Raw genomic sequence first — 12,775 nt, forward strand, 5'->3', positions numbered from 1 at the left:
ACATATTGTTGAAATAAATGGCATGCTGGCAACACTTTGCATGTCTGCAGGCATTGTTAGAAGCCACGAATGTTTTCTTGCTTCTCTAAATATACTTTTACTACAACTTGGAGCAAATCCCAAAGCTCAGATATCTATATTGCAGTTTCTATTAAATTAGACTTGAAAGAAAAAAATTAGTGAAAGGACTCTGCAGTACATAAATGCAGACTCCCCTGTACATAAATGTGCAGTAGATTGTTTAAGGTCAGTGCTACAGTGTACAAATTGCTACTGCTGAAATGCTCATTCACCAAGCCTCTGTCTCACCAGTGTGATCCCCTTATTTGTAGATAGTAACCTTGTTTTATAATTTCTTCAGTGATTATCCTCTATTTTTTTTAATGACAATTAATAAGAATATACTGACAAATCTTCATTTTTACTCAAAATTCCAGAAGAACGCTTTCTGGCAAAAGTTGATTTAGAAGCAAGCTGTAGTTTTGCCATGTCGTGATTCTGTACGGGTACTTTGACACAGAGGTTGAGAGTTTGATTATAGGGCTTCTTTTTGTCTCTACCAGTTGACCCATCTGTAAGCTGCTTTCCTGTGGGAGGCCCCTGGCATCTGCGTTGCCCTCCAGCCCTGCAGGCAGGGGCCTCACAGGCAGGCATGGTGTACGGAGTCTGGGGGGCTTCCCCCGAAATGCTGTCCTGTGACCCCTGAAGTTACCTGAAATTAGAGGTTTGCAGCTGCTCAGTACCAGTGCTGTCAAAGTTTATTTTTGTACAAAAGGAGTTCTGGCAGTAGAATGGTGGAATTACCTTCCCTGGAGGTGTTTAAAAGGTGTATAGATGAGGCTCTTGGGGACATGGTTTAGTACCAGAGTTAGGTTATGCTTGGACTTGATGATCTTAATGGTCCAACCAAAATTATTCTATCATGGACTTGAGCAGCACACCTCACTGCCATGAGCTGGGCTGCTTGACACATGCTCCGTGCTACTGCCACGGTGGGGGAATCATCCCAACTTTCCTCTTTGCTGTGAAGCAGAATTTTACCAAGGGGTGGCATGGTGGGCTGCAGGGTAGAGGCAGCATGACTGCTGAGGGCAGCATTGCTGGGGTGGCAAGGCCAGTGACAACCAAGAGTCCGAGCATGGAGGCAGGAGCTCTGCTCAGTACGCTCTTTGAGTTCTCATGTCAGGTAAGCTGTCTGTTCGCTTCAGACAATCATATTTACAAATACAGGCTCCTGCCCCCCTTTGTCTTAAATTATAGTATCAGGTGTGGCTGCAAGGGTTTGAGTGAGTCATTGTTGCCAGTGAAAAAAAAGGCACAGTAAAAGGAGAGGAATGGTGCACCTCAGCTGCAGGTCATCTCCTTGCCCACACGGGGGCTGTGCAAGACTGCAGAGGCTGTGAAGGCATCCACAAAAGCTCTTGCCACCTGGATCTGGAAAAGCAGTTTTGTGCTTTCCCTGCACTTCTGATGTTTTCATGCACTTCAGCTGCCATTTAGGAGTGCAACATGGCAGCGAAAATTGTAAAACTACCAAAGCGAAAGATCACTGTTCAGTGCCATACACCAGCAAAGCAAATTAACTTGAATAGAAAGTGGGTTTTAATGTGCGTTTGGGGATTATGAGCTAGCTGGAGGTGGGAGAAATGGATACTTAGAGCTTCCATCTCATTTACTGATGCTAAAAATATCCAAATCTCTTAGTGAAATGCTAGTTTTCACTGAGCTCTGGGTATCTAAAACCTAGTAATAAATTTGTAACATCAGCATATGTTGATACATAAATGTATATTGCAAGTCCAGAAACACTTTTAAGGAGGAATTGAAGTGTGCTATGCAACAGTATAGATACAAAGCTATTGCTTCTAGTTCATTTTGGTGACAAAAGATTTTGGAAAGAAAATGAATTTATTTCATTTTGATGTGTATATTCCTAAAATGAAATTGTTTAGGTTGAGTTCACTGAGATGGCGAAACAAATGTATGTGATTCTAAAACATTTCCTGTAGATTATTTGGGCAAAATAACTATCATTTGAGGCTTACTGTCCTACAGTGAGGCTTTTTCTTGCAAATGTCACAAGGTGAACTAGGCAAGCAGCATTTATAGAGACTCTCCTTCCAAAAAACACGTCTTCCATTTATTATGATAGCATGTGAGTGATAGATGTGACCTCTTTTCAGACTTGGGTGGGGCATTCAAGGGCTTTCTGATCCTAACAAGGTATTTCCATCTTTTCTGTATTAACAGAGTTGTTATACTGAAGTCAGTGAAACTAGTCTGTGCAAGTTAGTAAATGCATAAATCCTAAATACATGTTGGGACAATTGCTAATTGAGGAGATATGTGCAGTGAGCAAATGACAGAAAAAAATATTTCTGTACTGGAAAAAAAATATATCTTTCTTGTTTGTGTGTTGGTTTAGTATTTAATTTCCAGCTAGTGCCAGCTATTACTCCTTAGTGAACCTACTTCCATTTAGCTTCAAAGTGCTAATTGATTTAGAAGCAGTGTTTGGTTTTGTTTATTCTCTTTTTTTATTCATTCCAGAATTCATAGTCTTTCAGAAAGTTGCTGATTTGATTCCTGCACTCCCCTCACTGCAGAGAATTTTAGGATTGTTTACTTGCTCAGGGAGCAGGTTTGAAAAGGATGGCTTTCCTTGGACACAGAGTGTGTGTGTGTAGGAAGAATCCATGATCAAGATAGCGTCATGAATCCCTTTTGGGGTTATGCTTCTCTTGTTCCACTCTCATTATAAATCTCATGTAGTTAGGTATCAGAAGGGGGAAAGGGCTACGTTATTGTTTTGGGTTAATATTCCTGAGGGCTCTTTCTGATAATATAATTGAAGTTGTGACCCTATCAATTTCAAAAGCCATAATTTTCATACATCTTAAGTGCACCTGCAAATTTGATTGTCTGTCTTTTACACTGAGAATTTCTACATTTACTAGAAAAATATATATTTTTTAAAGCAAGTTGGCAGGGGGGGGAAAGCAATAAAACCTCCAAACCCTAAGCCTACCAAAACCCTCTTAACCCGTGCAAAAAAAAAAAAACCCTGAGCCCCCTCAGAACCCCTTCTTTAGGCTGTTTCAAAGGTTAAGTCTTAAAAATCATTCATAGCTGTGATTCTGATGTTGTGCGGTGTCTTTTTTTAATAAAACACCTCTGGAAATTGTCCATAAACTTAGATCATAGAGCAAATGTGTAACTTAAATTAGTTGTAATTGGGCAAATAACTAAACATTTTGGTAACAACAATTACAAATCAATGAGACTCTTCAGGCCTTTTTCCTAATTCTTTGATCAAATTTCACAATTTTTAGTCAACTTTTTACTTTTTTATATAAATATCTTGATGCTAAATTCTGCTTCTGCTGATATTCTGCAAAAGATAAAGCTCTAGAGGCTTGCATGAGGGTAGGAGTGGCACCAATACCTGTTTGGGTCCCTACCTGCCAGGTTGCTTTGGAGCCAGCAGTAGAGCTGTGCCTGCTTTGATTCATGGAATCATGGAATCAGTTTGGTTGGAAGAGACCCTTAAGAGCATCGAGTCCTACCATTAATGCAGGAGACTTAAGTCTTTTGCCTTTAGGTTGGCAAGTAACTTCTGAAAACTTCACGCTCAAGGATTCTGTGTTACCACCAAGAAATGTTTTGAATAGAATTTGCTCTGACTTAAATATCAGGAGGCTGTTTCATTCGTCCTTCAAATTCTTTATTTTTCTTTGTATGCATGCATGAGCTTCCCTCTGGTGGATGGCTACCAGAGCAGCAGCTGTTTTGAAGCTAGTGTTAGAGCACTCAAGAACTGTTAGCTAAGGCTCTGCACATGTTTGCCAGTATGAACATTTTATTTTATATTAACACCTTACAGGAGGCTATTAACAGTGGTTGCCTGTTTGTCTTCTGGAAGAGGAATAATCCCATTGCGGGATGAAAGATGTGCAATAAGCAAAAGGAGACCTTTTTTTCCTCCTTTCTCCCTCCCCTGTGTGAGTCAAGAGTCTTGGAAAGTGTTATAAGTGCAGAGAAAGCAAGGGAATATGACATGCTTCCTTGGAGTAAGATGGTGAGGCAGGTCTGTCTTTTATCTGTATTTACCATCTCTAAGTGTGTCTATACAGGCTTTGTTCAGTAGTGTATAAAATCTGACATCCACAATTTGATAATTAGTAAACTCCACAGGTGCGTGTTTGTGTGTGTGCTACAAAGATGAACTTTTCAGAGAAATAACAGTACTTCTAAAAGTCTTTGAGAATAGTTTTTCACTTAAGCTTCATGTGAAGTTATCTGCAGTCATACAATAAACACATAATGAAATGGAATTTGTGTGTTTACCGGCTTCTGCTATTAAAATGACTATTCATGAACAGTAAAGGTTACAGAACACAAGATTAATATTGAGGTTTTTATATCTACTTGCATAAAAGTTCTCTTTGTGCAAAATACACATTCACCTATATAGGGACCTTTCTTTTTGAAGACAAAATTTTTCAACTGTAATAATTTTGAAAGGATTATCTGGCATCTGTATTGACAAAGGTAAGAATACAGAGGCTTTTAAAGTAACTGCTGAACTTAGAAATGCTGTATTTAAACTTCTGTCTTCATAAACATGAGTGATGCAGGGTTCATTCTGGAAAGAAAAAATGAAGCAAAAATAAAACAACCTATGGTTAAGTTATGGCTCAATCTCTACCATTCACCTCCCTTTTTGCGCAATTTTTGTAATTACCTGCAAAAAAGCTGAAGGGATAGACTAGAAGGGGAGGAAGATCTACCTACAGATTCCAGATGCATCCGGGGTCCGCTCTAGTTTGAAATACACAGCTATAAACATTTGTCTGTGTTAAAACTGGGAGGAAGACACTGGCAAACTCTGGTTCAGCCTCCAGACTGCTTTCTGCCTGAGAGGTTATAGAAGCACAAGAATAAAACGGCAACGTAGAGCACACATTGACATAGTGCTGCTGCTTTCTGCATGTTTACCTTGTGGTAGCGACCTGTTCAGTTAATTATTAATCTAGTGTTATTAGTTATCTGGTGTTTTCATGAGTAGAAACATTTTGCTAATGTATCTTATCAGTACTCCATGTGATCTTGAGAGGTATTTGCTGTGTCAGCCTGATGCTGGAGTCTCCATGGGTCACTGTTAGGGCTGCATACAGTGTTTATACGCAAAGCATCCCATGGAGCTGATGAGGTGTCACGGGCTCATGCAGGACTGAAAAGATCCACTTTTTACATTTTAGCAAGATTTTCCTCCCCATGCAGTAATTATGGCATTTTTGTTGCTATATGTGATCACTAAGTGACCTGTATGTACTTTATGAATCACTGTAAAGTTATTTGGCCAGCATTTTGGAGCTGATTTCCATCTTAAGTAAACATACCAGCAAGACATATTTTGCTACTCTAATCTTTGTGTAAGTATGGTACACAGCTGAACTTCTTGATTCAAAGGAACAGTTTGAAAATCCAGGGTGGGGATCATGAACATGAAGCAGACACTTGGTGACACTTTGTGTCCCAGATGTTAAACCTGAGTGTGCAGGTCCCTGACAGCTTCCCTGGCCTGTCAGCCGGGCCACTTCTCAGACAATTACCCTGGGGTGCTTGAAATGTCATGGTGTTTGGCAGCTGAGTCTGCCTTTAATGATTTCATCTACTTAACATCTTTATAACAATAGATAGCCATCGTGGTATTCCTACTAGACATAACGGAAAATGTCCCTTTTTTCTAGTTATATTTGAAATCCAGTGTGGCCAACATAAAAATAAAACTGAGTAGCTGAAAGTAGAAGAATTCTGATTCTTTGTATTTAGATTTTTGAGTGCAATACAATAAACAGCAGTGGGGTTTTTTTGTTTTGTTTTGTTTGGGTTTTTTTAAATAAAAAAAACTTTAAAAAATACAGTTGTCAAAAAGGAGGACAATGCACTAAATCTTACTGAACTACAAAGCCCTTGTGTTGCTTGTGCGTTTATCTGAAAGGCTCTCAGTGATGTAGAATAATTAAAATGTAGAAAAAGTGCACTTTACTAATAGAAAGTGTCATCCAGGTACAGTCGCATGCACAGTTGCATACCTTTTTTTCCCCCCGTCAGAGTATAGTCAGTAACTGAAAACTTAGAACATAATACTTTTTCGTTCAGTACCCAGAGGGAAGCAGTGGCAGGTGGAAAAGATTGTTCTTCATTGTTTCAAAGAACAGTCTCAAGGGAGAGAAAGCAGGTTTTTAGGGAGCAAAACCTTGATTTTTATAGGCTGAGATGATAAGATTTGAAACAACAGAGTTTGCCAGCAGAACAGTGGGTGTAAGTGCAGGGACATCTCGTGCTGAGCTGCTATATAGACCATATCTCCACACCCCTGTCAACATCACCCTTTGGCAGAACTGCATCCAAATCAGGAATTCCACCAACACAGCAGTGTCACTGTAGATGACACGTACTGTGTCAAAGGTCTAAAAAACTTATATGGTGTCATTCTGAATCAGTGAAAGTTTAAACGTGTCGAACGTGGTCATGTAGGATGGCCAAAGTTCTCGGTATGTTGAAAACTGTTACATAGAGCTGGGCTCACATCCTCAGCTGACTTTCCTTCTGTGTTGGGGTGCCTGCTATCAAGGGCTTTGTCTGCTATATATAAATACATTGTGAAACCAAATACCATGAGATGCTATAGAGGACAGAACTGTATATGGGTTCAATAACAAAATAGGACCAAAACCAAAAACCAACACCACTGAAAATGGAAGCCCTACCTGCTGTCAGTTACTCGGGTGCAAATTTCAGGAGAGGAGGTGTATAAGCAGCTGGTTTGTTCCTCTGAAATGTACTCTCTGCTGCCAGTAGCCAGATTGTGCTGCTCCCATGCTTGTTTTCTCAATTAGAAACAGGATACAGATTTGAAAAGATAGAGCTTGCCTTGTGTCTCATTGGGGCAGGACAGCCTTCCTCCCTGCCTTGAGCAACCACCAAGAGGCTTACGCAAATGGCACATGGAGCGGAGCACAGTTTCGTCACTCTGCATAGGTTTACCTTGCCCATCAAAAAAGGTTGAAGCAGCAATTCACATGTTGGTTTTTACTTCTGTGAATATTTACTTCAAAGAAACATTATTGAAAGCATCCTGCAGCATTAGATAGTATATTAGCTAGTATATATCACTGCTGCGGGACTGCTGCCGTCTTTTTAACTGTTTTTAAGTTATGGTATTTTTCTTTAGAAATTCTTGTTGTAACCAAGTCCCAGAGGAGCAACTGGCCCTCTTCAGTCAAAAAAATAAGGCACAGTCTCAAGGAATTAGCCCAGCAGTTAAACATGTGCCTTTCAGAGAGGGGACCCTTTGGAAAAGGAGTTTTTGGGAACAACTGGGAGATGGATTAGAAGTGGCAGGGATTTGTGTGTGTGTTGTTCCTTACAATAAAATCTTCAATGTTGTTGCTTGGGCAGTTTCCTTATTATTTTGCAGGTCTAGGAATAAAGGGTTGTTAGAGAATTTTCTGCCAGTGTCTCTTTGTATTTGTTACTCTGGTTGGCAGAAGGCACAATCAGCCTGCATTTACGTCCTGACTCTTAAACATGTCGTTTGCTGCTATATGCCTTTCTAACTCGAGAGATCAGAGGCTTAGCTGTAAATATGAGAAAAGCTCAGGATAAAGCTGAGTATACAGAATATGAACCTGAGGTTGCTATTGACAGTGAAAGCTTTTTTGCTGAGGTGTTTTCTTTTTTATGCAAACCTTGTTCTGCCCTCTGCAGGCAGTTTGTGTTAGGAAACAGAGAAGACGTTATGTTGTTTTCATGGTAGAGTTACTTGCGCTGGCTTGCTGTTTGCAGTCTGCTTTACCAAACAGAGTTTGAATTCCCGTTATCAAATTTCTTGCCGCAGGTAACCTATGCCTATTTAATGCATGAAGATGTGCAGTAAATACACTAATTTTAGCCTTAAAAATCATCCCAAGGCACACGTTATTACCCAGCAAGTAGTCCTTCAAAGCTGTATTTACTTTCTGAAGGCAAGCAAATTTCTGATTTTTGGCAGGCGCTGACTCATGAAGCCAAGTACTTGCATTAAGAAATCCTAGTATTGAGGATGTCTGTGCTATTTTAGTGCTGCCCTTGCTGCATGCATATGCATTTGATGCCTGTACTTACTAAACTGCGAATTATTTTCCTCCCCAGTTTTTTGCACACTGGTGTGTTACGCATGTAATGAGCAGCAATCCCATGTATTTGTTGTTTCACCTGTGATATAACCAAGTCTGGACTGCTGTTCTTCAAGACTTCAGATTACTGTTCTGTCTGCTTTCCAGTTTCAGAAGGAAATGGAGCAAGAAGCACTAATCACTTGGTTCAGCACTTGAGGACGTTCATCTTATGCACTGAATAAGCAAAGGAACCTAAAAGGAAAAAATGCATAATATATATGTAAAAGGAAGCAAAGTAAGGATTGTACAGACTGCTTCAGTTCTGATACATCTTCATTTCTTAAGTGTCTGGCATTACGTCCTAGATCTTCTTTTAATATTACCTGAGTGGGGCTGAGATCCAAATCCTTGAGAAAGCCAACCCGAAAAATTGTTCAGCAACTTTGGATAGCTGTGGCAGTTGTGAGCAAGTCCTGAGCTTTCAGATCCACTTCTGACAGTTGCATTCATGAAGCAATCAAAGTAGAGACAAGTTTGCTGTAATTTTATTGACAAGCATAATGGGATGTATTTTTGTCAGTGGGTTTCACAGGTGGTTGCTGAAAGGAGAGTGATGAGTCAGTGCAGGATTTTGTGAACATAATCCATGGGCATGGACTATCTTGCTGTCCTTCTCCCCATCTCTACAGCTTATCCGCATCCTACTTTCCATACTTGAGGTTCCACCTCTCCATCTGAGTTGCATCCCTTGCAGCAGAAGACCTTAGTTCCTGCCGCTACTCGCCTTTTTCCCTTTCTTTAGCCTCCACTTGCTCTCAAGCTCAGTCTTCCCTCATTGGGTTTTTGATCCAGTCTTGATTTCACCTCCTCTGCTGCTTCTAGCCTAAATTGTAGGTTTCATGCTGTTTTGACTTTCAGACTACTGAAAAACTTTCAATTTGAGCTGTAATTTAACTATGCCGTGACAACAGGATTCCCCTTCTTGGCTGCTTATTGCAGACCCCTTCAAAGTAGTTGTGAAACTTGGCTGTGGTTGCTTTTCTGAGCTTTACTCGTTGTCTCTTCTCCCTGTTTGTCAACTCTGACAATAAATGGCAGCCAAGCAAACAAGTGGACTAGGATGGAAGTAGGATGACTCTTTGGTCATAAGTAGATATGTATTTGACCCACAAATTCTAGTTGTAATTAACCAGCTGGGGAGGTATAATCGCAATTTTCCAGAGGCCTGGCTGCTGTAAGGTAGTCTCTGTGTGCAGAGGAGGATTAGAGATGGTGTTTGAAGGTGCTGCCTGGGGAGAAAGCAAGCTGTTATTCTAATGGGGGACAGCTGAGACCTGCATTTTTCGCCTGGGACCACCAAGGCTGGTTTCCAGCCTTCCTACAGAACAGTGCATTTTACAGAAAGGCACTTGCTATGCAACATCCTTGCTCGCACACACAGGATGCCTTTGGAGAAGAGCCTGTAAATGTTCTCAGGAAGACAGTAGGGTTACAATCTAAGCAACTTTTCCACTCATATTTATCTGATAAAATTAACAAATGCAGTTCTTAGAGCAAAAGGGAGGGGGACTGAATTGTAATTCAGTGACTCAGTAGGGAGCCCAAATAATGATTGCAAAGGGTGTAAACTGTGCTGTGAGACACTGTGCCTATTTGCACTGCAGCACTGCCAAGACCCCAGGAGATCCTGAAAGCAAATAGAAAAACAAAGGTGCTGCAGGCCCCATCAGCTGTTTTAAAAGGATACTGTCCTCTAGCTGGTCCATCGAGTCGCTGGCTGAAGCCTGACAAGAGAGCACAGGCTGGTGGGCTTACCTGTGCTATTGCAGAGGGTCCATGGAAGAGCCTGCCAAGGTCTGGCTGCCTGCTCCTTCCCAGGAACGCAGGCAGGTGACCCCAAGGCACCTCCTTTGTCATGCTCTGCCTGCCTGCTTGAATTGCGTTTTTTGCTGGCTCACGCCATACAAAACTGCAGTGTCTGGATACAGGTACAAAACATCCTTAGGCAACCTCCTCCCAAACAAGTAACCTGCATTTAGGTACCAACTCGAGGAGGAAACAAAGTGTTTCCTACCTGGAAAAGAGGGCAGGAGGGCTGCTGCCTCCCTGGCCTCATCCAGCACTAATTGCTGGTTGCCGAGATGAGCTGGTGCTGGTGGTTTCCTGTGGGCAAGGGGAGCTCTGGGGCTGTGTTAAGCCATAAATAACAAAGGCTGGGACTCCATATAGCATTAAACTGTAAGAGCGCTGCGTATGACTTTTACTGCTTTCCCGAACTACCTTTGCCTTATTTTTAGCCCAAAACTTCAAAGGTGTGGTTGTTAACAAATATGAGTACGTGTTAATTGCATCCTTATGGTTTTCCCCAAGAAAACTTCAAGTTCTAAGACAAGCACTGGCAGCATGCTTGTTTGCGCTGAGAAGAGGAGTCAGGCATTTACATTGAAGAACTGTGCTTGGAGTCCAGCAGTAGGTAGGAGACTCTGCTCAAGATGGATCTGAATCCCAGCTTGTTAACCCACCTGCACACAACTGCAAAATCATTTTTGTTGTTGGAGTTGTTAAATGCAGCAGTTATGACTTATTTTCGGTGGCTTTTTTTAGTTCTTTTAGATACTTTAGTTTTACTGAGACCTTTTTTTTTTTCCGCTCTCCCTGATTTCAGCCATTGATGGATTTCTGAAAACAGATGAAAGACAAAGACTGGCAAAGGAGAGAAGAGAAGAAAGGGAGAAATACCTCGGTAAGATTGCAGGAGGTGTATGTATTATTTATGTATATGTGTTAATAAGCTTAAGTTACTAACACAACATTTTTTTTCTGTTCTGAATTTTAAACGTTGTCGTTCAGTGTGTTCCTAGTCTTTTGCTTGCATTACTACTTCTAAATTAAATTGTAAAAAACAAATTAATTGATGTCGTCTTTGATTTCCATTTGAGTATTTAAGATTCTATAGTTAAAAGCTGACTTTCTTCTTTGGTGTATGTACTTTTGAATACAAGTTTATGTGTAAGATATTGACTGCTGGGATTCTGATTTGTAAAAATACCGAATAAGCCTTGAGTAATACCCAAGGTGATATGAAGGATAATCTGGTGAAACAGCCTCAATTTTAGTCTATTAAATTTTAGCCATATTAAAAGATATTATAGAGTTGTTAAGTATGGCATAAAGCAGACACTTTCCTGTAAGTTTTAAAATTATTAATCTTTCAAGAGAATGAAATAAATTCATTTCCTGAATGACATAAGCATTGATTTTTGAGTTTTAATGATAGTTGTTTTCAATCTACTGATACTTCCAAATACCTCCAGGGAAAGGTTGAGGAAATTTTGCAAGTTTGTTTATATATATACATAGAGAGAGAAAGAGTATGCGTATATTAGGTTAATTTATATATATGCATATACATATATATGAATGAAATAAACTTTTCGATGTTGTGTTGGACTTTCTGTATGTACATATATGTATATAAAATGTTGAACAGGTAATTTCATTTTTCCTCAGTGTAGTAACAAGAAATGCCAGCAGCACTGTTTCTTAAGGTTCCCAGACAATACCTGTCAGAAGGAATTTTTAGTGTCTTATGATTTTGTAAAAGATAAGTTAGGCATATATTTTGAGGAAATTAGAACTAAAACTGTGGATACCTGGGAAAAGAATCATAGGGAATGCTGTTTTTCTTGCAATAAATAAATTGTTGACCACTTCTTGACAGAACCTGAGGCTTGAGACCAGACAGTTGACACTGTTTAGTACTGTGAGTGTGGTGAGCAAGATTCTTTTTGGTAGTTCCTGTGAAAATTTGCTGGTGTTTAATCTCCCTAGAGGTTCTGTCTATGTGGAGCATGCACCAGCTTACATCTCTTTCAGCTATACTCAGTCCAGACTCTCTCTTCTTTTGTCTTGGTTATCCTTTCTTTGCTGGTTCCCAAGGAAGTGACATGATGAGTAGATTGGAAAGGACTTGGAATTACAAAGCAGAAGAGCAGATGAGAGGAAAACTGAAAGCTGGAGAATCTGGGAGTGATTGCTCCAGGGCATTTGAAAGTTGTTGGCTCCAGTTCTTGTCTCCAGATGCCATACGTGCTTTTTGGAAACATACTTTTTTAGGTTTAAGACCATTTCTAGAATGGGAAGCTCTGGGTTTTGGCTACAGCAGCTGTTTGGCAAATTTTTGTTGAAGTTTAGAAAAAAGCAACAAGTTCCCCAGAAGAACTGACCTTTATGCAGCCAGCAGGTACTTTGCAGCAATACAGAATAACCTTCTCATCAAAGCCCAAACTCAGTAATCAGTGGTTTAGTATCTAAGTTAAGGAGCAAAAATGGTATGTATGTCTGTGATGACAGAATGGTTTGCTTCTCTGTCCAGAATCAATCACAGGTTTCACCTACTTACTCAAAAGGTAATCTTAGCATAATCTCTGGACACTTCACTTTATTTTTATTATTTAGCAACTCCAGCATGCTATTTTCACCTGCTCTAACTGACATGGCTAGTAGTCTTCAACAGTTAGGGACTGGTCACTTGTCTTCCACTGTCTCTGAGGTAATTCTTTGTGTTGACAAGTCTGGTTCTTCATGCTTACAAGTCCAGGCTCACCTGC

At 40.2% G+C, this 12,775-nt stretch overlaps 1 protein-coding gene across 13 annotated transcripts in view; it reads left to right on the forward strand.

Annotated features, from left to right (window-relative positions):
* Positions 1–12,775, forward strand: part of MAP7D2 (MAP7 domain containing 2) — an 89,927-nt gene that overhangs the window by 38,064 nt on the left and 39,088 nt on the right. For 5 of the 13 annotated variants that reach the window (XM_065071646.1, XM_065071610.1, XM_065071617.1 and 2 more), the window contains exon 2: positions 10,831–10,908. In XM_065071646.1, the coding sequence (XP_064927718.1) occupies positions 10,831–10,908 (78 nt within the window). Of the gene's footprint in view, positions 1–10,428; positions 10,639–10,830; positions 10,909–12,775 lie in introns of those variants that run through there. The other 8 variants (XM_065071551.1, XM_065071559.1, XM_065071584.1 and 5 more) reach the window with 4 other exon arrangements.

The sequence above is a fragment of the Columba livia genome, chromosome 1 (genome assembly GCF_036013475.1).
Source record: "Columba livia isolate bColLiv1 breed racing homer chromosome 1, bColLiv1.pat.W.v2, whole genome shotgun sequence".
Taxonomy (NCBI): Eukaryota; Metazoa; Chordata; class Aves; order Columbiformes; family Columbidae; genus Columba; species Columba livia.